The sequence below is a fragment of the Dermacentor silvarum genome, chromosome 1 (genome assembly GCF_013339745.2).
Source record: "Dermacentor silvarum isolate Dsil-2018 chromosome 1, BIME_Dsil_1.4, whole genome shotgun sequence".
NCBI classification, from domain to species: domain Eukaryota; kingdom Metazoa; phylum Arthropoda; class Arachnida; order Ixodida; family Ixodidae; genus Dermacentor; species Dermacentor silvarum.
In genome coordinates this window covers 144409055-144434773 of record NC_051154.1, presented here as the reverse complement: position 1 = coordinate 144434773, position 25719 = coordinate 144409055, and the positions used below count along the sequence as shown (strand labels likewise).

Sequence of the window (25719 nt, the reverse complement as noted above, 5' to 3'; positions counted from 1 at the left end):
AATACATGCTCAGCGGGAGGTGCGAGGGCCTGAGCGATCGGCAGCCAGCCATCTTCTATTCCTTTCGGAACGCGGTAGTCTGTGGCTATTCAGGAAAATTTTCACTTTTGTTTGGCATATTAATGCATTTTTTTCGCGTGCACGTCCCTTTGACGTGGTGAATTTTCGCTGTTTTGTGAGGTCGCGTGACAGACAGGCGAAGTGGGCGTAGCCAGAAAACATTGGACCAATAGCAGAGGGCTAATGGTGAAAAGGCGTCGAATCAAGAATGATAATTTTTATTTTGTGTGGTTTAATCATGCATAATCAATGTGTACACGTTATATCAGATGGGGAGCTATTGCGGTTTTCGTGACGTCGTGTGACAGACAGGCGAAGTTGGGAGTGGCCCGAAAATGTTTTGACCAATCGTGGAGGCTGATTGCAGAAATTGGAATCAAAACAGTTTGGAATCATATTACGTTATAGCGCCATAGAAATGGGACGTGTTTTGGGGATTCTACATTTCTCTCTCTGGCTCTCTCTCTCTCTCTCTCTCTATTTTGTAAATATATATTATATAATTATAATAAATATATATTAGTAAATATATATTATATAATTGATAATTCTATAATTCCAAGGAGAAGAAAAAAATACGGGCGCGGTGAGCATTCTTGTCGCTCCTCAGACTACAGCATGGTAACGTTTTCTCTGCGAGTTCATACTTAGTTACGAACACTCTGAGCTGCGCAAGAAGGCGACGAAAGCACACACATTCGTATTGTGTTTGCTTGTGTTTGTGGTCGTATTTTCGTTATAGAAGAACCCCGTAGGTAATTAGTATGTTGTACTCCTGGAAATACATGTGGGGAACACCAAATATGTACATTCAACGAGCCGTAGCAGGCTGAGCTACACCTAACATGCAAGCGATTCCGCTAGTCGAAGTGTCCAGCGGGACATACCCAACATGTCAGGTTCGAAACCACTTGTCATGAGTAATCGTTGCTTGAAAGCGCATTTGCCTGTTCTCTTTCAGGTTGTTCACGGGTATACGATGTCAAAGAAATTGAAGGTTACAGATCTGTTCCAGTAGTAATGTGTTTGCCGTTGCATACTAATGAGAAGTTTTGTGGACCTCCTCTAGCCACTCAATAAAAAAAAAAACAACTTTTTGTTGAAAAATAATACAAGCAGAAATATTATGTCTGTGCGCCCTAGGTGAAATGTTTCAAACTCCCGGCAGGCTGCAGTGCGTGAGCGGACGAAAATTGGTCATCTGTAAAATGAGGACGGCGTTTTTGGCTACTTGGTGAAAAAAACACTGCAACAGAAGACTCGAAAGATCGCATAGTGTTGGCGTTTCATGTGTTGCGCTGTCCAAGTTATTCGACGGGGCAGCTATTCAACACAGACGTCCAACTCTGAACTTTCTTTATATTACGAAATGTCAGCGTAAATCGGATGCACCTTAATTCATGCAATTCGTGCCCGTCGTATAATCTGCCTCCCTTTTGTCATCTCCATCTCATCTGGTACTCGCTTAGCTTACGATCCCGGACTCAATGACGTTTGGATTGATCTACGCCAGCTCTAAGTGACAGCTCCGTTGTGCGTCAACTATTGTTTAGGATAAAACTATTGCGTCTCAGCAGGCTGCAGAACCTTGGTCGTACTCGCTACAGTGATATACAGAAGACAAAGGAAGCCCGATATAGCCACGCAAAGGTCAAAGGCTTGTCACACCGCGATGCATTGCTGCTCGAAGCATAATTTCGGTCAATCTGCTGATGGCTTGCTCTTTGTGATACAGTGCGTTGGTTTTGTTACCGTAGAGAGGTAGGAGGGCTATTTAACATACGTGGTGGTGTTTTAAAATAAGCCTAATTTCGTTCGGGTTTGTCACCATGCTACCGCCCTCATCGTGGTTCAAAACGTATTGCAATATATGGACACGGCCATTCGTCAGCTCATTGGGATCATTGTGTATGAGTGTCCCTCTTCGCATCAACACCTGCAAGGACAAATGTGCGCGTCAAGATGTTTCAGCACTATCCCATGCTTTGTTGCACACGAGCAGCATCAGTTTTCTCATAAAACGACATTGGTCTAGTTACGGCGTGTGTGTGGTGTGTGGTGTGTGTGTGGTGTGTGTGTGTGTGTGTGTGTGTGTGTGTGTGTGTGTGTGTGTGTGTGTGTGTGTGTGTGTGTGTGTGTGTGTGTGTGTGTGTGTGTGTGTGTGTGTGTGTGTGTGTGTGTGTGTGCGCGTGCGCGTGCGTATGGCCCCTGTTGTCTTCGTCTTTCGGCGTGCTTACACCTTGGAATTCTCTGTATACTGATTTCATGTTCAATGTGTAGGCGCTGTACTTGCATTAAAGTACGGGTGGGAATTTTCATGGTTTCACAGACGAGCACAAGTTTCTCCGCTGTACAAGAATTGTAGCGCCCCCCCCCCCCCCCCCCCTGCGATTTTACTAGCGTTAGAAGCAGCTGAAAGATAGATTAGTCATAGTTTGAAATCCGCGAATCTGGGCTGACTGATAATGCCAGACTTGAAATCGCGGTCATTGTGTGGTAATTTTTGTATATAAAATATCGGAGCGTCATTCTTTCTGTTTTAGCGTCAAGCTGGCACCGTCGCGCGTGTCTCTCGCCGCCGAAGCGCGCAGCTGCAACAACGACCAGCCGAGAAGACGGCTGCGTCGCATGCAGCTTTGGTGATCGGCGGTTGCCACAACCGGGACCTCGCATATAAACCCACCATTCATGTCACACGTTGGGTTCTTGCGGATGATAAATTTAAACCCAGTAATAAGTAGTATAGTTTGTTGAATATTATTTTATTCCTGACAAGTTGGTGCTCCCCATTGTGTCCACTGCTGTATGGTTTCCAGAGGGGCGCGCGTTAAAGAAGTGCTTTTTGTGCCGCCAACATCTCCAACTCATACCGCGAAGTATCTTTAATTCCAATATCGTCAAGTGATGATGACGACAAGAACAGTGCAGTGGGGCCCTAGAAGCCACCGTTTAGCGAGAAGTATACTCTGCCCCCAAGAAGGTAATTTTCCTACATGCATGACGAAACTTCACTTTTCGTCTGTTATTGCTCTTAAGACGTGGAAGAAATAGGCCTTTAGCGTCTTTTCCTCGTAAACAGCTTTATTATTATTTTTTTTTACACGTGGATTGTTACTGTAAGGTATACATATTGTAGCTTTCAAATAACGGGGATATCGAACAAGGACGAAAGCTTGCTTTATTACAGGGCTAATCACAAATGTCTCTGACGGGTCACTTTTTGAAATGTTGTGTAGTAAGGTTTGTTGGGATAAATGCATCATATATATTTCGTTTGTTAGTAGAGAGTATATAAGCAACCTCTTGCAGTGAAAGTAAAAAATTACAGGAGGTGCGTGAATAGTGAAATCGTGGTATTGAAACAAATATTCGAAGGATAAATAAATTATGATAATAAATGTTTGCATATAAAAGGAGTGGCTCGAAGGCTTACATTATAGAGGAACGGGGTAAATAGGCGGAAATGGGGAAGATTACAGGCGACTGTCGATCCCCGACTCGAGTACAAAGTCCCAGAGGGACGGCCGCCGAGGTCGACCGTCATTTTTTGGGTGTTGTCCAGTGCTTAAATGTCCTTATGTGTGCCTCGAGGTATTTCTGCCGGATGTTTTTGTAGCGGTGCCACTCACTCCCACAGCGCATGTTTAATCGTCGGTCGAACGCCTGTTGGGCACGTCGAGCAGGTGACCGCTGTAGTAGGGGGGCGGCCAGCATCGTTGTCCTGTGAGTCCTCGGCTTCATCGACCACCATGCTGGAGTGTCCTGGTTCTATATAGGGAAGAAGGAGAAACAAACGTGAAGTATAATCGGATATGACGTATGTTTTCATTTTAAATGTCTTTATAAGGGCCGGATGATGCCAAAGTCAACACGAATAAACAAAACAAGACCGAGGTTCACCGAAAGACGGAGGCTTGAAGTTAACAGTGGTCGAACAGGCAACTACGCTGGCGCGAACGTTTCGACAAGGGGACTGCTCTTCGTCAGGGCAGCAGCTACTTTTGCAGTTGTTAGGTTGACGAAAACAAAATCCCCTTGTCGAAACATTGACTCCAGCGACACTAAAAAGCAAATCATTTATGACCCTAGCTCTGCGCTGTGCCTAACACCATGTATACCCGAGTAGAGGAAATTGAAATTGCGATGGAAATTGGGGCCTTGTAAGTGAACAAGAAGTGAAAGGAAAGAGTGCTGTTACGACACTGTGTGAGTTGTGTCCCCACTCGTATATATATATATATCTGGTGTCTGCTTTCGGGTGCATCCATTCCGCTTCGCCTATTAATCATTTGCTTACTGCTTCGTCAACTTATTGGCTTCAAGTCGTGCCTTCATCGTGCCTGTCCACCGCTTCTTCGGCAGACTCCATTTCTTCCCGCCGTGAAAACCCATTTTTTATTACCTAAGTTGCCCATGTAGCACTGCTGTCGTTCATTACGTGGCCAGCCTATAGACATACCAGTCTTCATTCTTGAATCTTGCCTGCGAATTTCGCGGCTGTCGTTGTTCCTCAGATATCATCGTTTCGAACACTCGTTATCACTTCGCACAGTGATTCAAGGAACCGACTGAACGCGGTGAGATGTAGTAACAACGTTTGGTTAGTCAGTGTATATTAATGAAACATTGAACATGACTGCTAATAATGTGTATACCCAGAGCAGGAACCAAGTAAGAGACTGCAACACGGCACGTGTACGGTAAGTTCTAAGAAATATAAAATGGGAGTCAGTGCCGCATAAATCGCACGAAAATAGCCAAGACGCAGCCACCACTTGCATAGGTATTTGCTCCATACTATATTATACGCTCGAGTAATCACAGTGCGTGTGCGTACACAAGGCGAGATGACTCTGTAAGTTGACCCAACCACTTGGCGCATATGCGGAACACCACGGCGCATATGCTAACTTCAGACCGCGTATAAAGTTCTGAGTTTGCATCTGAGCCATCCAAACAAACAAAGTTTATTTTGTTTTTAGGTCGTACACGATAGTGTGAGTGCGTATAGTGCTACCTCTTGAGACAGAAGCTCTCCAAAAGCTCCTTACGGAGAGGAGACTCCTTCCCATGGAAAAGGGGTGGTTACACTGTGACGATATGCGTATACGCAAGGAGTTCGTCACAGATGGAGGAGATATCAACGCTGTACTCGTGTTTCCTGCATGAGTGACAGCACGGTTTATTTGCAAGGCAAGGCCTCTTCTCGGTATTATCAGTAGAGCGGGTTATCTTTTGGGTGTTCTCGGTGAGGCACAGACCTCCTTACTTGCGCGCGAGTATATATACTGTGTCCGTGATAGCATCTCGCGATAATTTGCGCCCCGATGGCGAGGTTTGTTTGTGTCTGGCGCGTTGGCTAATAGTGCTAGCGCGTAAATTTAGACGTCCGTGTGAGGGAAAAAAAAAAAAAAAGAACCTCGTCATGAGCTCCATCGCCTTGAGAAAGTGCCTCTGGCAAGCGAGGCGACGCAGTGAGAACGTTTGCGCGCGATGTCGACAAAAGGACAAATTGTGTGCCCTTTGTCTTTCGCGCCGTTGACCCCGCAATTTGACGCGTCGCAGTCATCGCGCGCCGATCGTTTGCACGCACCGTGCTCATTCGGGAAAGCAAAAAGGAGGAAGCAATCAGCATGTAGGCGGAGGTGTTGTGGCCACTACATACGCTAGAGTTCGGAGGGGAGGGAGGCGGATGTGGCGGTGAGCTGCCGCGCCATTTAGTCGTGCATGTGGTCGCGCTGCTGGGGTCATTTTCCGTGCGCGCGAAGAACGTCTTCCTGCGTACATGCGTGGCGCAATCGAAGCCAAGGCTGTTCGGCGTAGCAGCACGGCCAGAGGCGACTTGATGACACTGCCGGCTCGCCTCCAGACGCTCTCCTGGCTGATTGCTTGGTCGCGCCGTCCGGCGACAAGCGTATACCGCAGGCCACGAGTGCCGCACACGATCGACATTTCGGCTATTCTGCGAGACGGCTAGCGTACCTGATGCAACTGCTGCCGCTGTTGACATGTCGAAGGCTTGATATGACACGGTTGGATTCCTCCCGGATGCCCCTCAGACAGGAGCACGGTTTATCGACGCGATCGAGCAAGCATTTTGATGCCATACAAGCGTGGTGTCGAAGACATTTTGTTCATAATCATGGGGCCATTCAGGCCGTAGGCAAAGCGTTGCGCCTCAGCAACGAACGTCTCCCCGACGACTTTCGTTTGCCCAATGTAAGCACAGTCGCAGCCGCGCCTCTGCGTATTAATGTAGATTAGAGTCGGTCACTGATACTTTTAGTGGTTCGGTTTCCTTACTGACGCTGCATGTCTGCTCACCACAAACGACGTTCTGTCTTCCCTTTGGGCGGACATGAGCGAAGTTTTTTTTGGGTAATAATAATAATAATAATAATAATAATAATAATAATAATAATAATAATAATAATAATAATAATAATAATAATAATAATAAGCCGCAGCAGGTGGAAGTTCAATGGGACAGTTATTTGGAACTTTTGATTCACGGGGGTCTCACGTACCTACTGCAAGCTTTACAAAAGTTTTAAAACTTTAAGACAACAGCATGGGGAAGCTTTTATAGTCCGTTTCTGAGCTCGCGAACGAGGTCGCGGATTTGTTTCCCCATCGCGGCGGCCGCATTCCGACGGGGCCTGGTGGGGACGTTAACGAACCCTTGGTGATCGAGATCAATCCGGAGCAACCCACGACTCTCATAGACAGCGAGATTTGTTTTGAATTTCTTTTGTTATTTTATTGTGCGCTTGGCGCCATACGGTGTCGTGGCTGCTTCATCTCCTGCCGGCATTCCATGGTCTCAGCACGGTCTTGTTACCTGTATCACTATAAGCCGCACGTGTTTTCTGGAGGGCCCAGATTTATTACTACACTGGCGACTATACTTGACAGATTGAATTAGTTCTGAACAGAAACTGGTTAAGTGTTATGGAGAAACTTTGCGAGCTTATAGCGCGCGCAACGTGGTCGAACCACAAATGACATCAAAAGAAGCCGCAGCGGCGGGCTTTTTCAAAGAATCCGTGCCAAATCGCAGAAAAAAATGCATGCAGTAGTCGTGATTCCTATGGTGGTTGAACTCCTGCAGCCGCCACATTTCCCGCTAGTAACGCCAGCAAGCAACTGTGTGTGTGTGGATGTGTGTGTGTGCGTGCGCGCGCGCGCAATGGCTAATTTCCGGTATCCAAGGACACTGTTATTATCCGCTATGTGACTATTGCACGCGATCGCCTTCATGTAATCGGACCGGCGTTTTTGGCACCCAGAGGGATAAAAATCAGCCCAAAGGATGATGCCGTACATGCATATTGCGTGTTTCTATTGGACGATGCGCGCGGGCGCCACGACGAAGAAGACTAACTGCTCCTTGGTCTGGAGCTGTCGGCTGAACTGGCCAGCGCTGCAGTTGTTTTTATAAATATACATTGTGAATAGTCTTCAGTGTTTAATTCCTCGTTCGCGTTACAATATTTTAAACTTCTAAGCCTCATCGGGGACAGTCACCGTGACTTATATGCTTGCGAATCGCCTGCACAGGGTACAAAGCTAAACTGAGCTGCTCCTCTGCACGGATCCACACTGGCACACCGGAAAGCGTCTCCCCGAGACTCGATAGCTGGAAGCGGAAGCACGCGGAACGTGTTTGTGTGACACAGGGGGGTAAGAAAGAAGAAACGTGTACAAAAACAAACGGCGTGTCGGCGCCGAGTCGGCGTAAACAGGAATGCCGCCCTTCGCGGAAGACTGATCGTTTTGTGCGCTCGGGCGGCTTCGTTGTTTGGGCTCTTCACTTGTCGCCCATTGTGCGCCACGACGTTTGCGTATTTGTTTTCTTTCTTTCTTTTTTATTACGCTGTCATTTGTCTGTTTCTCACTCCGCGTGTCATTCTGAAAGCATGTGAGCTGCACATAAACGGTTGTGAATTTCATGTGCGTCGTAAATCGCGAATGCGCATTGACTGCCATATTAGGTATCGAAATCACTGCTGACTGTTTCGTGTTAGCTTGAATCGAGCCTGAATCAATTGGCTTCAAGTTATGCATACTCCGCGCTGCGTTGCTATGGCACGCAGCCCGCCAGGTGAACAAGCGTGTTAGCGGCTGGCAGCGGTTGCGGCGACAGCTCTTGTGCATGCTAGCGGAGTGCCAACAGCGGTGTGTACGAAAGGCGAATCGCTGCGCTCTTGTTCTGTATGCAGTGCCTCACTCTACAGCAAATCGCTGGCTCGCTACACTTGGCATCTAGCGGCGTTTATTCGAAGCTGAACGCACAGACGACGGTAGCTATAGTGTCGCAAAATGTTACAACAGCGAGCCTCATTCTGCACAATTACGGACTCGCATTTGTGAATGTTTGGAACGAAGCTGCTACCGGTTTTTAGAATACACGTCTCACTTTCGTGTTATGACCAATTCCTATGAAAGAGGGATAAACCATTCTTTTTTTTTTCTTTTTTTTTTTTTAAAGAACGAGGGATGAACCTTTTTCTTTTTTTTTTTCGCCTTCGATGAGCGCGCTCGTGTACAAAGTCGTTTAGTGCTATTGTTTTGTGTGCATTCTGGGAACAATGTGGCTGATGCGATACGTGTTCGGCTGATTTTCGATTAACAAGATTGCTCTGCGGGTCGTCGCGCCAAATGTAAGCTCCACATTTAAACTGCTATCAGTGCTGCAATGCTGACGAGGTGTTCCACCTAACAGTGAACGACTGTGTACGTGCATCACTGTGGTCACGCATGTTGAGCGCGAGATCGCGGCTTCGATAAAATACTGACCGCGGCGGCCGCATTCCGATGGGGGCGGAATGCGAAAACTCTCGTGTATATACATGTATATACTTCGAATCAAGTCCCGCAGCCCACCACGGTAGAGTGTCACCATTACTGCGAAGTCCCTCAATCTGGAAATTGCGCTTCGGGCGGTTAAACGCCTTGCATCGCGCCACCATGTTTCTTGCGGCGGCTTCTGCGCCATCAGGCAGCGAAGAAATCGGCGCGCCGCCTGTCAGGAGCGCGCAAATCTTCAGCGCCATGACGGCCGCGGCTGCTGGGACGCGCGTGCAGGAGAAGCGGGCAGGCCAATTTATGGCGCGTGAGTCAGCTGTGTACCCCGAACAGCCGATTGCGTTTTTTCCCGTCTTGGTGCCGCGCGCGTCTTGCTTCCAGGAAGGCGCGGCCCGTGCAGCCGCGTTTGCCTCTAGTGGCGCGGTGCCACGTGCGCGGATTAGGTAAACGGCGATTCGCGGAGGCAAGCGGCCGTTACAGCAGCACGCGTGCAGAAAGTGCTACCCTCGCCTGAGTCATCACCGTCCGCGCAGTTCCGGGACGCTTTTGACCCGACTGTTTGTTTACACCCGGCGACCGCTAACTATATATATATATATATATATATATATATATATATATATATATATATATATATATATATATATATATATATATATGTGTGTGTGTGTGTGTGTGTGTGTGTGTGTGTGTGTGTGTGTGTGTGTGTGTGTATTTTACAGGGTGTTTCAGCGAACACTTTCAAAATTTATTTAAGGTTGCCTGTGGCAGATAGCCCAATTCTAGTTAATGAGCTGGTCTACTCGAAGAGGCGGACATTACTTGCACAAAAATGAAATGCATAATCGACTAATTAACAAAAATTCACTAATTAAGTTTCTAACTAATTACCTGATGTCCCATATTGCAATTTACGCATTGGAGTCGTGGAGTTCGCAATTCGGATCCACTTGGAATTAATTCTCGGGATGATACCAGTTTCGAGATATTAATCCCCGAACTTTGCGGAGAAATGCATTGGCGTTCCAGTTAATTTAGTGCTTCAATGCATGAACCAACGTTTTGTTAAGAAACTAACTGGAACGCCAATGCATTTCTCCGCAAAGTTCGGGAATTAATATCTCGAAACTGGTGTCATCCCGAGAATTCGTTCCACGTGGAGCCGCCTTGCGAACTCCGCGGCTACAATTTGTAAATTGCAATATGGGCCGTTAGGTAATTAGTTAAAAACTTAATTAGTAAAGTTTTGTTAATTATTCGATTATGCATTTCAATTTCTTGAGAAAGTAATGACCGCCTATTCGAGTAGATCAGCTCATGAACTAGAATTGTGCTACCTAGCCACAAGCAACCTTTGAGAATGTTTTAAAGTGTTCGCTGAAACACCCTGTATATATATATATATATATATATATATATATATGCGCACACACACGCACAGACATGTGTGCATACTTGCCAGTCATTATCGGGCCTCCCTGAAGCCAGCGAACTTCAAGTTATTTTTGAAAGCCGTGGGTGCTGCGTGGCTGTTCTCTAGCCCAACTAATCAGAGCGGAGGATGCACGGCTGGGTTACTTACACCGCCACCAAATGGCGCTCGCCTCCGCGCATCCTAGATGACTTATTTGTCGCCGCCGCGTTTCAAAGGCGATGCCAATAAATCATCACCTAAAGCATTCGCGGCAGCGGCGGCGCCGGCCGTGCGGAGGACAGTAAAAAAAAAAAAAAAAAAGAAGAAGAACCAGAAAGCTCGCCTTCGCGAACCCGCGGCATTGCATTAGCCTCTCTACAATGCCCAAATAAAGCCTTCCGTGTCACTTTGCGCGGACATTCAATAAACACAAACTCTTGTTTCGACTCTTTATGCACTCGCACGAAGCTTCGCTGTATATAGATTTGAACTCGTTTGATCTGCTGCATTTTTATTTGATAAACAATGTATTTCTTTTTCCTTCTTTCTTTTTCTCCTTGGAACTTCCCAAAACTTTCCACGTAGCAGCACGCACTGAGTTTGTTTCTCTGCTGCGTCTTTGGCGCGTACCGCGTGTTCTGTAGGCTGCCGCCGTGCATGTAAATACCGTGCACATGTGTCCCAGCTAACGCTATAGCTAAGCTGTTCAACGAAAAACAACATATTAACAAAACATGGTGCAGGATACGATTATAAAACCTACGGTGTTTGGTTGGTAGAGGTCTCACGACCGAACAGCGTAGGTTTTAAGATTGTATTTTGCACCGTGTTTTTTTATTTCTTTTTTTTTTTCGGTGAAGTGCTTGGATAACGTTAGCTGGGACACCTGATATAACCATCGAATAATTTGACTGCGACCATTCTTCGCGCGCTTATGGCTGTGAGTTCTGAAGTTTTAAATAGTGTAATCTCGCAGCAGTTTTCCAAATATTTCACTGGAAATATTTTTCTTGTTTTTTGTTCTGATCTGGAGAACATGCGCGCGCCTGTTACTCAAGTAAAATTCTAACCACGTTGGTGAAGTTCTGGGTTTCGTCACCTCAGCCTTCTCGCGTTGTCTTTCCGCATACGCAAAAGCGCATGCGCAGTTAACCGGTATATAGCGTTTACGGACCGCGGGATCCGATAAGAAATCTGAATATCTCTGCAGCCTCGGGACTTCTCGGAATGCATGCCATGGTATTCGGATGAACAACATAGTGCACGGTTTTACTGGTTGTGGTCACAAACTACTCGGAAATGCAACGTTTTTCTCAGATCCTGCACTCCGTAAACTTTTGCAGCTGACTGTACAGATTGACCAATGGCACGGCAGAAGTATAACCAAAGTTTTGTAACTTGTGTGTACATGGAGCTGGAGACATGGTACATAGGCCACTCTTTTACGTTACCTAGTACTTATACACATAAAGGTCGTCCGGTTGTCGGCTATAGTACTCGACCTGCTTCTCCGTACTCCACTGTTGAAGCACGCTGCTTCTGCTCCAGCACGACAAAAACGTAGCGACTCCTGGCCGGCTGGAGATGAAATGTGTGTTCGAAGGGAGCGCCGCCTCGGCCGAAGAAATACAGGAAATGCCATAGACAGGCTCCTTTTGTTCGTGCAATGGTGACGCTGCGTTCGCGCAACTGGAGATGCCCCGACACCTTTCCGGAAACCAGTGGCAAACCATCGGGCCTGCTCGCTGCCGGACTGGAGAGCGCGCGCGCATATAGACCTATCCAGTGGGCCTTTTAGGTGGACCCTGGTAAGGGCAGTTTCTTTACGTGGAGTTGGTGCCCTTTCCCAGCAGCGCTCACGGGGTCGTAGTACATTCAGTCCTTAGTGCAGCCTCGTCACATCGTGCGTGCGTATTTGCTTGGCTGTTTCTCCCACGGGAGTTCATGTCGACGATCTCGTCGAACACGGCGAGCAGCTGCTTTACGGTGGGAACTACCGCTGCTGCGCTCCAGTGCTTCGTCCCTAGGAGGGCATTGACGCATCACTCCTCGATGACGGACCCTTTGCTCGAGCAACCCGATGTGAGTACTGTCGTGTTCGCACAAGTCCACTAGCCTTTGCTAGTGGACTTGTGTACACTAGCAAAGGCTAGTGGAGTGACGCCGGTGAGCCCGAGATTTCGCGCAAGGCACTCTCGAATAGTATAAAAGTGATACTTAGCGTGTCCCACAAGCTTATGTCGATGCTGAACACGTTTACCCTCGGCACAATTTCCGTGTTTAATTTTTGGGCTAGAATAAGAGCCGGCTGTAACGATGGAGGAGGAGGAGGAGGAAACAACTTTATTAAGAGAAATTTCAGGGCTTTGTAGATGGCCTCTGAGCAATGGAGTTCGCCTTGTTTTTTTTTTCTTTTTTTTGTTTTTTTTTTTTTCGTATTCTCGAAGTAGCATGCAATTGTGTGCTGCACGTTTATCATTTATTTTTGGCTTGTTCGGTCTGAGCAAGACTTTTCATTTCATTTCTTCCTGTCAGGTTAAACAGCCGGTAAGAAATTAAAATGTAAAAAAGAAAAAGAAAGACGATTGACTGACTGTTACATCACTACTCTCGCTGCCGGCATGCGGAAGGTAGGGCTCCTCCTTAGTACTTACTACCTCTTTTATTTATTTATTTTGTCTTGCTGTCTCATTTGTTTCTATATAGCGTGGATTCGTTTTGCAGTATAGGTGTATGTTAAATAGGCGAATACCTCAGGGGTTATGCAGTCCTGGCCTGAGTTTTTTGCTTCATTCGGAGTGCTAGCTGTTCATTCGACCTCTTAAATTAGATAATTTTCGTTCGCGATTAAGACTGTCCTGCCGTACCAAGGCCGTCAGTGCGGAAGGAAAAGGAGGCAGTTGAATAATTTACGCGTATGATGAGTTCAGTCTATAAACGTGGTCTATTTCGGCAACCTTTAAAATCATGTTGCAACGAGAACAGAATTGATGATGCGTGAATGGATGAAGGACTTGTCAGGACACAAGATTAATGTTTCTTTTAATTCATAGTATTTGCCGCCGGGGATGCGCAGTAAAAATAATGAAAATATCAAATAGAAACATGTAGCCTTGTATAATGCACATACTGCGACATTGTTTTCGATAAATTTTTATCCACTCAACAACGGGCACAGTTCTCTGTGATGCTTTGGGCTCTGCGGTGCATCAGCGCTTGTCCTGTGTGTTTATTCTGTGTCACCGTCCCATTTGCGCTGACGTTATAACAATGAATAGGCTTTAATTTGAACACACTGAGCATCGTGCTGCGGTTGGAACAAGGCACGAATACATCATTATCCTAGGCGTAGAAAACTTTGAGCTCCAAAGTGTTCATCTCCAGGCAGCTCTATGATTTTGCCCCGAGGAAACCCGGTACGCCGCCTTCCGGCGCATACAGTCTGGAGAGGGCACTGAGAGTTGGCGCTGCGCATAATGGCTTCCGCCGGGTGGCTGTTCCGTCCAGAGGTTATGGCTGCGTCGGCTTTCTGAGGAAAATGTACGCAATATGCGGAGACGGCAGCAAAGCCTTGTGCACGGCCGCTCGATGAAACGCACGTGCGTTTCATCGAGTGGCCGTGCCTTGTGTTATGATCCTACCAAGTTTATAAAAGTCAGCGATGCCCGTCGGCATTCATAATCGCACCAACTGCGCATTGTGTTGACACAATTACGTCACACTCGATCGACTGCATTCCATTCTGTTTAGATGCTATGTGGGTTCGTGTATTGGGAGCCAAGCTGCAGTGCTTTCTTCAAACACTGACACTGTACAATCTGTATGTATCGGCTAATGTGAATGACGAAATCATTCACAAAGAAAGAAAGAAGCGACACGCTTGCTGGATGAGGAATCGTAAAAGGCCTGAGAGGGCAAAAGGTTCCTCAGCGTCAACAAAGTATGCGTTTCAGGGAAAAACAACAACGAGCTAGAAAATAAGGTTGGCAGAGTAATGCTGCAATCATGTTGTAGAGGCAGTTGGGTCGGACGTCGCATCGCTGCTTCCAAAAGAGCATTTTCAAACTTGACCGCGGCCATCTGTGAAGGGGAACGGTGAATTCTGACAGTCTGGCTCCCTATCCCCCACGGCTGATGTGTGTAGAGTAAACCTTGTGTTTGGCTACGTTGTTTTACGGATTATCGGGCGTGTGGAAGGTGGCTGTACATTTGAAACGTGTTCGTTGCACTGGTAAACATAAAAAATGAATCCAACCTTTGATTGAGTTGATGGTGCCTATAGACACTTGCATCATCAGCTGCACTTCAATACATGGACAGCACACACATATGTCGTGATGCATGCGTCTATATAGCACCACGCACTGCATATAGTAATGTACCTGTTAATCCGTCAGTTTCAACACATGCACGCGCGCACGCGGCCAGACACTTCATTTTTGGCAGGTCGGTAAATCTGTAGGCCATATAAGGCTTAAAGTGGTTAGTCAAATGCATGCCTCTTTGCGCTCATCGGCATCCATCAGACCTTGCCCCCCTCCCTAACGCCAATATCCAACAGCTTTTTATGATCATATGGTCCTGTACAAAATATATCTTTCGCTTCCCTGCCCTTCATTACTTTTCTCCGAAGACAGAGAAGCACGCTAGAATATGGAAGTTCGTTTTCAATGAGAAATAAAGAATATACTCGTCGGTCTTCTTGCACCCCGACGCTTTCGGAACGATACTAGGCGTTTTTTGGAATCTGGGCGATTGCATCTTTGGCTTTGTGCTAGTAATTCCACGCATGAAACCGTGCACGACGACTGAGCGGCTGCGAATTCGCATTTCCGGTCTTCATGCGTCGCTCTTTTAACCGCTCCTGTTTCTGCAATACTTGCAATGTAGCGACTGCCTATTTTTCTGCCCGGATCCGACTTGACGCTTTTGATGCTTGAATGATTACCGCAGAACTGACGTCATTGCGACACAATTACACCACTTGTTGCACCAATTTTTCCTCCAGTGAATGGAAAGAAGAACGCGAACGAGGGTGGGGAGGGGGGAAGCAGCTAACATTTGTGCTCTCGGTGGTGCGTGTTTATCGTTTCTGAAATCTTTGCAGACCTGACAAGCGAAAAAAATGTCTGATGGAAATACATAGATTAATGTCAGGATGCGTTGCCAGACGTCGAGAATGACGCGTCCCTCCTTATCACAGACACAACTGTATCCCGGTGATGTCAATAGCGCTTAGTGACGTCATTGGCAGGGGATGAGGAGAGGCAGCTGGAGGGGAATAGCGTGTTCATTTGGGGTGGCTGTATATACATGTTGTTCAACAGTAGAATTTCTAACAGCACGACCCAGGACACAGAAAAGAAGCACAAGGCAGAGCGCTAACAACAAAATGCTTTATTTCCAGAAGGGGTATAACTATAAAGGCATAAGCAGAGCAATCACTTAAAAAGAAAAAAAAAAGGTATCAGGTGCCCAATTAACAAAGCTTTTTCTTTCGTAAGTGCTATTTGCTGTTGGCGAGCCGCCAACAGCAAGGAGCACTAATTTTATTATGCTCAACATCAGGATTGGCTTAAAATTTCTCTTACCAACAATTATAGCGTACGAGCTTTTTTTGGCGGACGCTGGCTCAGGAGAGATAGTCAATTTCTTTTGTTTATCGGGAGAGCTGGACGGAGAGCTGACACTTGCGTCCCTGCGTGTCAAAATGGTGAAGGCTTCAGAAATCTATATTTTTACAGTTTTCAAAGGGTGCAGCCGCACCTATATATGATCGACAAGGGGTAGCGAGATGACTGTGCTGGCAACCTTTAAGTGAAGCCGCATGTTTACGTAGGCGGTCGTCCATACATATTGCCGGCGTGTAACAGAGATTGCACGCGAGGGGTTAAATAGTTTAAAAATTACCGCGAACAACGCGCACGCGACATTTTGAAGCCTTCACCATCTTGACACGCGTCAGCTCCCTCTCCTTATCAACAACAGAAATTGGTTATCTGTCCTGCCTTTTTCTGCCTTTTTAAGTGTTTGCCTTCCTCGCGCCGTTATATGGCGCTTCTGGAAATAACGCATTTTGTTGTTAGCGCTCTCTAATGGGCCTCTTTTCTGTGTTTCTCGAGGTAGTTTGAGTGGTCAGGCAGCCAACTTTATTCCAAACTGCAAGAAGGCATTCGCTGCGCTGTTCGCGTACAACGTAGGGACATTGCCACACGAACGTCGTTTTCTGCCAGCAGACAGCCGAAGTGTAAATGTCACTGCCTTTATCTAGTAATTTGCATATACCGTTGTGATAGCAGAAGGCCTTATAACTGCGTGCCGATTTACCGTTGGCTGAACTTGAACCGTACATGTCAAAATATGTGGATGAGACATAGGGAAATGTTATCAACGTTTATGCGCTGTATTTCTTGCTTTGTAGTGAGGGTGTTTCCAGCGCTTGAGGCGCTCAAAGACAGTTTCTACTGGTCTTGCCGCCTTTTTCTCAGTTCGTCGCTTCTTATTCCGCGTAAGCACGCGGTGTGGTGTGCCAAGCCTACTACGTCGCTCGACGAGCTGCGTCATCGGGATGATGCGCGGTATTGTATTCAGCGCCAGCATCCGAAGGCGCTTGGTATTCGCGCGGCGTCAGAGGTCGGTACACTGTGGACGTCGCCGCCCGCGGCATGCATGCGCTGGACGCGCGCATTGGTGTATAATTTAGCTCGGCCACGCGGCGTGAATCATAGCCGGCCAGCGGGGAAGGAGCCGCGGAGGGAGACAAGGTCCGCGGTGGAGGTTGCGGCCAAGTGACGTCGATCGCCGGCGAGAGATGCGCGCACACGTCGCGGACAGCGAAGCGTCCAGCGTGCGTGCCTGCGCATATCTACGGGGGAGGGCTGCGAGAGGAACCCGCGGAGAAAGAAAAATAAACAAAAACACTCCGGAGGGAGGAAGGGCGGCGAAAGAGAAAGTCGCACAGGTGCGCTCGCGGCGCTTTTCATTGGCTGGCTTCCTTGTTTGCTGTCTTTTTTTCGAGCGGTTTTTACGTTCGGGCTCTTCCACATTCGCTCTCCCCACCGTCCAAACTCCTTTCCGTTGCGTGCCGGCTTTCGCTCGTTAAAGGCTCTCTCGTTTCCCTACGTCTATCTCTGTCGCGCACGTCACTCGCCTGCCCCCCCCCCCCCCCCCCTTCCTCCCCTCTGCGCGCATGCCGACGAGCGGCGTCGTTCGTCGAGTGTCGTCTCCGCCGCACGGACCCGTGTGTGCGCGTTGTCATTCGTTCACACCGCTGGCGGCGCTTGTCCTGGGAAGCCTCGCCCGACGCATCCCACCCGCGACAGCGATCGAATCTGAAACGATACACCGCACTGCGATCCGTCGCCGCGACATCCGAGCGCTCCGGGCGGACGTCGTCGTCGCCGACACCTCGTGACAACGGCCCTAGAACGCTGCTGGACAGGACACACCGATACTTCCGGACCTTTGGAACCTTGCGCGTCATGCCTCTGTGCGTGGAAAGTGCGGGACGCTGAGCGCTTCAGCGAAATCACGGTCGTGAAACTTTTTTTTTTTTTTTCCTTGTTTGTTTCCTGCTTGGGTAGACGACACTGTGTGACCACCTGAACGATGGCTTCCAGTCTGCGTTACCCCCAATTCCGTAAACGGGTGAGTGCGTTGTCGACATGTTCGCGCGATGTGTCGTTGCTGTCATACTCATTTGAGCCCGAAAGTGCAATGAACGAAAACAGCGAGGTGCAGAGTGTATTTTGATGGTCCCAGGGAACTCATGCGTTCATGCAGTTCGCCTCTGCACTTCGATCCGTATGCGGTGACACTGTTTCATTGTACAGAGGAGAGAACAACTTGGTGAGACTTGCGGAGAAACTATCAGTCTCCTCCGAGGCCATGAAAGAAAATCTGCGAAAGACGCGGCGCGGCGGCTGAACACTTAGAGAGAGACACGCTGTTTGGAAGAATGTTTGTAGACGTGACGTTGTTCCCAGTAGCGTGTCTCGCTTACACGTTAATCTTTTCCTTTACAGCTCTCTTAAGACTTGCACCGTAAGTTTCTGTTTCGTTGTGGTTGAAGGTGTGTCATATTCTGTTGCTATTTGTAGCTTTTTGATGTAAGTTGGCTTTTTGATGTGATATTAAGAAGTCCGGGCACATATGGGCGTATGCTGTGTAGCGAGAAGCAGTCTTGGAATCTTACTCATAAGCGTCGTTGGTGGAATTGTTAGCTCCAAATATGCCGAATACATTGCAGATGAGCACGGTTATGCCTCGTAAACAGAGTGGCATCAGAGGCCCCACCGCGATATCTCCGCTTTGAGTCATACTTCATTATTGCTCGCTGTGCCAGTATAAATTGCTTGGACGAACTGGCGGGAGTGCAAAAGATGGCCGCATCTTCCGATTGACTTGTTTTTGGCGACAGCGAATGGGGATTATTGGAGAATTGTTTAACGGCGCGTGCTTGGCTTCCTTCTTCTTCGCTTGGTGCCACCACTCCCTGAATGGGCGGACGCCGTGGCCGCCTGAGCAAACGGCGCTGTCGGACAGCGCTATTGGCAGCACCACCTTGCGTGCACGCTCAAGGCTACGCACCGGGCCCGCACAGTGGTGGCTGTTGCGAGGCGCCTGTCTGTCCCCATTCGTTGCTGCGTAGCGTTTCGACGGGCCGGGGCTGTCCAGTGTTCAGCATGCTCAGCTGTCTCACTCATGTGTCGTTCAGCAGCATACGCTGCGCATGGCGTATGCGCTGATCTTGATACCAGCGAATGAGCTCCGAACGTTCTACGATCCGACCATACGCATATTACTGTATAAGTTACGTGATATTAGTGACCGAAAAAGACCTAACCGCTATGAAGGAACTCAATATTGCTTCATTAGCCATCATCCTGAGGTTATATGGGAAGGTTATATATATATACTGTACCGTTTGTCCCGCCTACTTGCACACGTCTTATAATACCATAGTTAAAGAGCTCGGGTTGAGATAGAGCTATAATGACTTTAGTGAAAACTAGAGATCAGGCCTCAGTAGTCAGACCTCAGTATTCGCATGATAATGTGTACCGGTTGATGGGCCGCGGATGAGGCGACAGGCGCACGAGCGACCGCAAACGCGCGCACACACACACACACACACACACACCCTCCCTGATGAAATGCCCGCCTTGGTAGCGCGGGACGCGCAGTCGGTGTCACTCCGCGGGCCAGGCACGAGGCGCGATGTACACGCAGCCACAGAACTGCTGCGCAACCTTTTGCAACAGTACGTGAGACGAGTGTAGTGCCTGCAGCTAGGCGTAAAGAATATGACCTACAAACACTCCTCCAGATAGCATCGATCTCTTTGCGTGGGCTAAAATGATGTTACAGTTCATATGCACTGTATTTAGTTGGATCTACAGAGGTGGTTGGGTGTGAAACAGGCAACATCTAGACGGCATTTAGGTGGCATGCTACCGCTGAGCTACGAGTACATCTATAGAACCCTCATTTCTCATTACTTGCTGAGCACAGTTCCGTTAAGAATTTGCGTGCCCGGTTGCACTTTCTCGATTTCAGTGTCAGAAGCAAAGAGAAAACAAAAGCCATTTTCCATGTTGTTCTTACTTCTGTGTATGTGGTTTATTATGGTTTTGGAATATGGTTTATGTGGAATATGGTTTATTATAGTGATCGAATATTTGCTGCCTCCCCTCGCCATTACCTTCCCCCAACTATTCGTTTGTCTAATAATACCTCTTTGCGGCTGTACACACGCATTTCCGCTGCCAATATGAATGCATTTTCTCCATTTCGCTTAGTGCCCTTTGAATTATATACCGAAATTTAATGGTTGGACCGAAAACGGAAAGATCGCGCTCGCAAAAAAAAAAAAAAAAAAAAAAAAAAAAAACGTCGTTTACCGCACAGTGCGCCGTCCCTATACCAGTGCGTGCTAAACCTCTCTTGAGCGCGTATATATACAACATAAACTGGCGCTGGAGTTCGTCATTACTTCAGTCGCTTTATAAGATAAACGACTCCGTACGGTAGAGTCACGCAGATAGATACTTTTGACTGCGACTCTGCTCGCGGTATAGATGAAAGAAAAATGCTTCAGACTGCTTTCTTGGCTGCTTTACCAGATAGGGATTTACTATATCTACTATGATATACTATATTCGCATATCGCCGTATCACCGGAAGCTCTAAGTGGTGCCCTAGCAGAGCAGTGTCGTCTTGACGAATCGCACTTTCGTTCTGAGAGGCCATCTGCTTGTGCGCGCTTATGTGACGCACATCATCGAACATGAAGTGTTGCATATATACGGTGTCTTACCACCGGCACAAGAGCCGTGGGAACACCACCCAAGACATAGGGCCCGGATGGAGCCAGCTGCGAAGAGGCCGTAGTTTACGGGCCAGGCCTGCGCGGAACAGGCGTCGAGCACGCCTAATTGAGAACAGTCGCTATATTTCAAGAACTGCTTGCCCAGGCGTCTCTGTTGGCCGCTTACGACCCTCTCCGTCGTGCGGGCTATATAGCCGCTGCTTGAGCGTCGTTTCGGCTCGTTTCTTTTAGGACGACCGGTGTGACGGACTTTGTGGTGCAGACCGTCACGACCTCAGTCTGGATTGTGTGACTCGACGACTCAGCCGCTAATTATAGTCTATAGACTCAGACCACGGCGCAGTTGAGCAGATCGGAGTGTGGGAACGGCAGAATAGATTTTAAGAGTGGCCGGTACGTCCTGCTTCTAAAAATGTTCTAAAACCATATAGTAGCAAGTTTGGCAAGCATGCTTGCCAAGCTTGTTACTATATGGTTTTAGAAAATGTTCCAATTCATGCGGGATATGTATAGATATTAGAACCCTGTTATGTTCTAATATCTATACATATCCCGCATGAATTGGAGCATTTTCTCGGGTAGTTTCTATCATGGTACGTGTATCCATTCATACGCAGGTAATCTACGATGGTATGAATAAGTCACAGGCATCAGCGCTAGGTAATAATTGATTGATCACTCACTTTCAGATAACTTTCGCGTGGCGTATAACGTTCAGCACAGAACCGCTTGACGGACATCTTACGATAAATCACGTGGAATATGTATGCCACATGGAGCTATAGATAACAGTGATGGGAGGTGCATCATTCCTTTCGTAGCCCCCACTTAGCCTAGCCGATCAGTGCGCGCTGAAAGTTATATCCCCCGAAGATGGATCCATCGGGACTACGGCCCCGGAGCACGCGCCCGGCATGCCAGAAATTAAACGCGCGTTCACGGCGCCTTGCGATGACTCGCACTGCGTGCTTATCTATGAGATACGCGACGTTAGTATCTAAACAGTTTACTTAACTACAGAAACCATGTCAGTCTCTCCGACGGCGTGTTGAAATCTAGTTTGTAATTCGACTTTTTGCCGGGTCATATTTTGATCGCGCTTCTTTGTTGGCTGACTGTCTGCACACATCGCAACCTTTGATTTCTCTCTCCGCGGGGAATCCGGATACTAATACATTTCTGTATGCGCCTCGTGCATCGGTTAGCAGGAGCAACCGGACCAGAAGGCCTACGAACTGCCTTTGGGCACAGCTGGCTGCTGGAGCACAGGAAGGCGAATGACAACGATGCGCCGTTCTGTCCCGGTTTCTTTTGCTCACAGCTGTACCTGGCACGCAGCGAACATGTTAGAATCCTTGTTCTTTGCACCGGCAAAACTTCGCGCAGCTCTCATTCAAAGGATCTCGGACAGGAGAGGAGGTATCAAGGAGGACAACCTACTCCGGCTATTCCGTGCCTTCCTTCTAACCCATGTCAATTACGTCGCCTCCATGCACGTCTGGAGCGCTGCCGAAAAGGCCAAACTCGAAGTCCTTATTAGGCAGACTGTCACAAAGGTCTTAGGGCTCCCTTCTAGAACGAGTACCACAAAGCTCGAGGCGTTGGGCGTACACAATAAGCTCGACGAATTTATAGAAGCGCAGCGCACTGCCCAGATTTCCAGGCTTTCGTGCACTGGAGCGGGCAAGGCGATTCTAGCCAGAGCAGGCATCACCTCTCCCGTGATTAAGGAGAGAGCAGTTCTATTGCCAGACACTGTAAGGTCGACGATCACGGTTTATCCACTTCCACGAAACATGAATCCGGTACATAATCAGGATAGAAGGAGAGCGCGGGCTAAAGCCTTCCTCTCTCAGTTAAACAGCAGAAGAGAAAGCGCGCTTTTCGTAGACGCACCTCGTTCGAGACCGAATAGCTTCGTGGCCGCCGTGGTATACATGAGCGGCCGCACCGTTAGTGCCGCCTCAGTAAGGACCAAGTCCGTCGGCATGGCCGAACAAATCGCCATCTCTCTGGTGTTAACGGCTAGAGATCCATTCCTCATCTTTTCTGATTCCATGTCAACGCTAATCAAATCTCTTTGGCAGCTCACAGCATTCTCACTCACAACAAAGTATTTCCTCACTAGTTGACGTGGTTTCCCGCCCACATGGGCGCCTCCGTCGACGGCATCGCCAACCCCAACGAACTGGCTCACGCTCGGGCGCGAGGACTCATTCACCGCCCCGGCAAACGAGCCCCCCGCCCACTGCGGGTGAGGGAACTGGCGGTGGCGCCGACGGGGACCTGTTGACCACCTTTCACGAGATAACAGACTAGAGAGGAAATCCTGCACGTATCCGCATAGAGAATTAACTAGGAGGCAGGAGATAGCTCTCCGACTCCTCCAGACTGAATCCTTCCCGTCGCCGGCCACCATGGCCATGTTCACGGGCATTTCACCTAACTGCTTGGCATGTAATCAACTCGCAACCTTTCCTCATTTGATGTGGCGGTGCCCCCGCTTACGCGTCTCCACAAGGAAGCATCACGTCAACGAGGCGGACTTCTTCCAGTGCATCGCAAGCTCAGACCTTGCGCACCAACTCCGCGGGCGGTCCAGGGAGCCTGTGAAGCGATCAGGAACCTTTGGTTCCCGACCCCTTCGCGGGTGATGCCTTCGGTGGATTCCTAGGAACCCTCTTCCCAGGACGCAAATAAAGTTCATCTGTCTGTCTGTTTGTCTTGGTCCCTCTTTGGTAGAGAATATAGTGAACTAGTTCACTATAGTAGAGAAGTAAGTGCTCCCGCGCCTGCACGCGCGCCTTGGGCAGCGTTGTGACGGCGAGCGTCGACGGCGGGGAGAGAGAGAGAGAGATGTGCGAGATTTCGCGCGCTTGGGTTGCAAGCGCTGTTGGTTTTGAAACAGGGCGTGCTTGGTTACTGGAAAAAAAAAGAGAGAGAAAAAAAAAAGAAAACATGCAGCACAGACGGCGTGGTATAATGTTTCAGCAGCTTCGGCGGCCACGCAAGGTAAATGCGACCGCGACGAAGCAGCATGTGGCCTCCTCCTCCTGGCTGCATTCCTGCCTCTCGGAGCCAGAAAGTGCAGAGCTTCCCATTAGGGGGAGGCGCGTCCCCTCGGCAATTTCCGATCCCTCGCGTCATGACCGCGTCGCTCGCGCACTCCCATTGACGAAGGCGATCCTGGTTCGACGGAACAAAGGACCTTGCTTCGCGCCGCGGTGCTCCTGTCGAGCGAAAAACACGAACGGCGGTTCCAGTACGGGCTTAAAATATAGAGCCTAGAGAGTCTTTAACATGGGCTGTAGGAAGGTCATTTCTAGCCTCTTCTAGCTCTTGGAAAGTATCCGTCCGTCTTCCTTTCCTTATCACCACCCTTATCTCTCTTTTCTCCCTTTCGCGCGGTGCACGACCAATCGATAAGAGGGTCCGGTTTGGAACTTTCTATGACGGCGCGATTGAAGGGAAAAAAATCAAACAAGCGAGCTGGACAGAATGTCGCTATTTTCTCGCACACCATGTATATGTGTAAAGATCTTACATAAGGAGTGCGTCGACAGGAAGCACGACGAGCATTGTAGATGTGAATTTTAGCTCGTTATTGTCAGGCTCTTGCGACACTTCGGTCTCTTCGGACTTTCACTCGGAGGTGTGAGCATTGCTCTGTACAGTTCTCTCCACAGCTCGGAATACAGCACTAGGGTGCTCTGTATTGTGCGCTTTCAACAGCTCGCACTTCGCCGTGGTAACACAGCATCAATGAAAGGCACTTCTGAAACGCAGTTGCGCACTTCTTCCTCGCGGATCTAACCCGCAAATAGTTATTGCGTGCGCGATACGAGAATGCCAGATTCTTTTCGCATGTCGAATGCGGCGCGTGCTTGGACGCTTAGTATCCGGGCACATAACTCACTTCGTGGTCGTTTGTGCCACTCGGATGCCAACAGGAAAGAGAGCGCGCATTCCGCTTTCCTTTCACGTCGAAAGTTTATGCCAACGAGCCACTTCGCCGCGCCACTTCCACCCCGCTGCTTAGAAAATTGAGTTCTTTCGGCGTCAAAGAATTAAAAAGAAAAAAAAAATAGAAAGCGCCCGGGCAGCGTTTGAGCATTGACTTTTATTTCTCGTCGCTCTTTTTTTTTTTTTTTTTAATGGAACTTTCGAGAGGACAGAAAATCGTCTAGCTCGAAGTAATCACGTTGCAGCGCACACCTTTCTTGACAATTCTCACCTCATTTGCTTTTATATTTACTGACTCACAGATGACGTCCCAGCAGTTTCACAAACACACACAAAGAAGGGGAAGTATTGCTCTCTTGGCGACTCTCTCTCCTATATATGTTTTTTTTTTTTTTTTCGCCTTTGCTGCAGTCCGTGGGAGGAGGGAAAAAAAAGAAGGAAGAAAACAGCATGCTCGCCCCTCTTTTTGCGATGGCTACGGAGCGCGGACGAAAGGGAACGAAACTCCGCAAAAACGATGCCGACCGAAACACGACACGCCTTTTTCTGCTTGTTTCGGGAAAACGCGGAAGCCGTCGCGAAGAAAGAAGCGGCGGAGAAGAAATGAGATGCAGCCACATAGCGAAAAACGCTGTAACGGTATACGACCGAGCGAGTGAACAACATTCGACGACGAAACTGTAGAGAGGCGAGAACGAGACGGCCAAGTTTGGCGGCCGCCCGTAGCTGTGGCAAGGTGTTTGCTGGGATGCGGCGTGCACGAGCTGAAAGATGGGTCGCCGAATGTGATACCGAAGACTTGGGCCGGGTCTTCTCGGTTTACTTTCCATGGAACCATGTTTGCGGTACCTCTTCTTAGAGTTTGCGCTCCTTTGTGGTTAGTGCGCGGCGTGCTTACTCGGCGAGCTGCATCGCCTGGAACCGTTCTGAAACGTGACACGAGCTTCGGTGTCGTCTCGGGCCGAAGTCCCGAAGCCTGTACGGGCCTGCCGTTTCCGGCCGGGTCCTGCAATGGTGGCGCCTGCCGCGGGATATTGCGTCGCAGACGCGCGCGCCGAGCCACGGGTCTTCTACAACGCGATACGCTTGGCCGCCGCCTCGCACACATCCTGTCAGCTTTGGGAAACCGCCTTTTAGCTGTCTG

At 48.6% G+C, this 25719-nt stretch overlaps 1 protein-coding gene across 2 annotated transcripts in view; it reads left to right on the top strand.

Annotated features, from left to right (window-relative positions):
- LOC119436182 (rhophilin-2-like) overlaps nt 1-25719 on the top strand; it is a 187742-nt gene that overhangs the window by 54373 nt on the left and 107650 nt on the right. The window contains exon 1 of one of the 2 annotated variants that reach the window (XM_037702959.2): nt 17485-17929. The exons of the other annotated variant lie outside the window; for it this stretch is intronic. Coding sequence (XP_037558887.1) covers nt 17891-17929 — 39 coding nt within the window. The 5' untranslated portion in view covers nt 17485-17890. Of the gene's footprint in view, nt 1-17484; nt 17930-25719 lie in introns of those variants that run through there. 2 annotated transcript variants of the gene reach the window in all.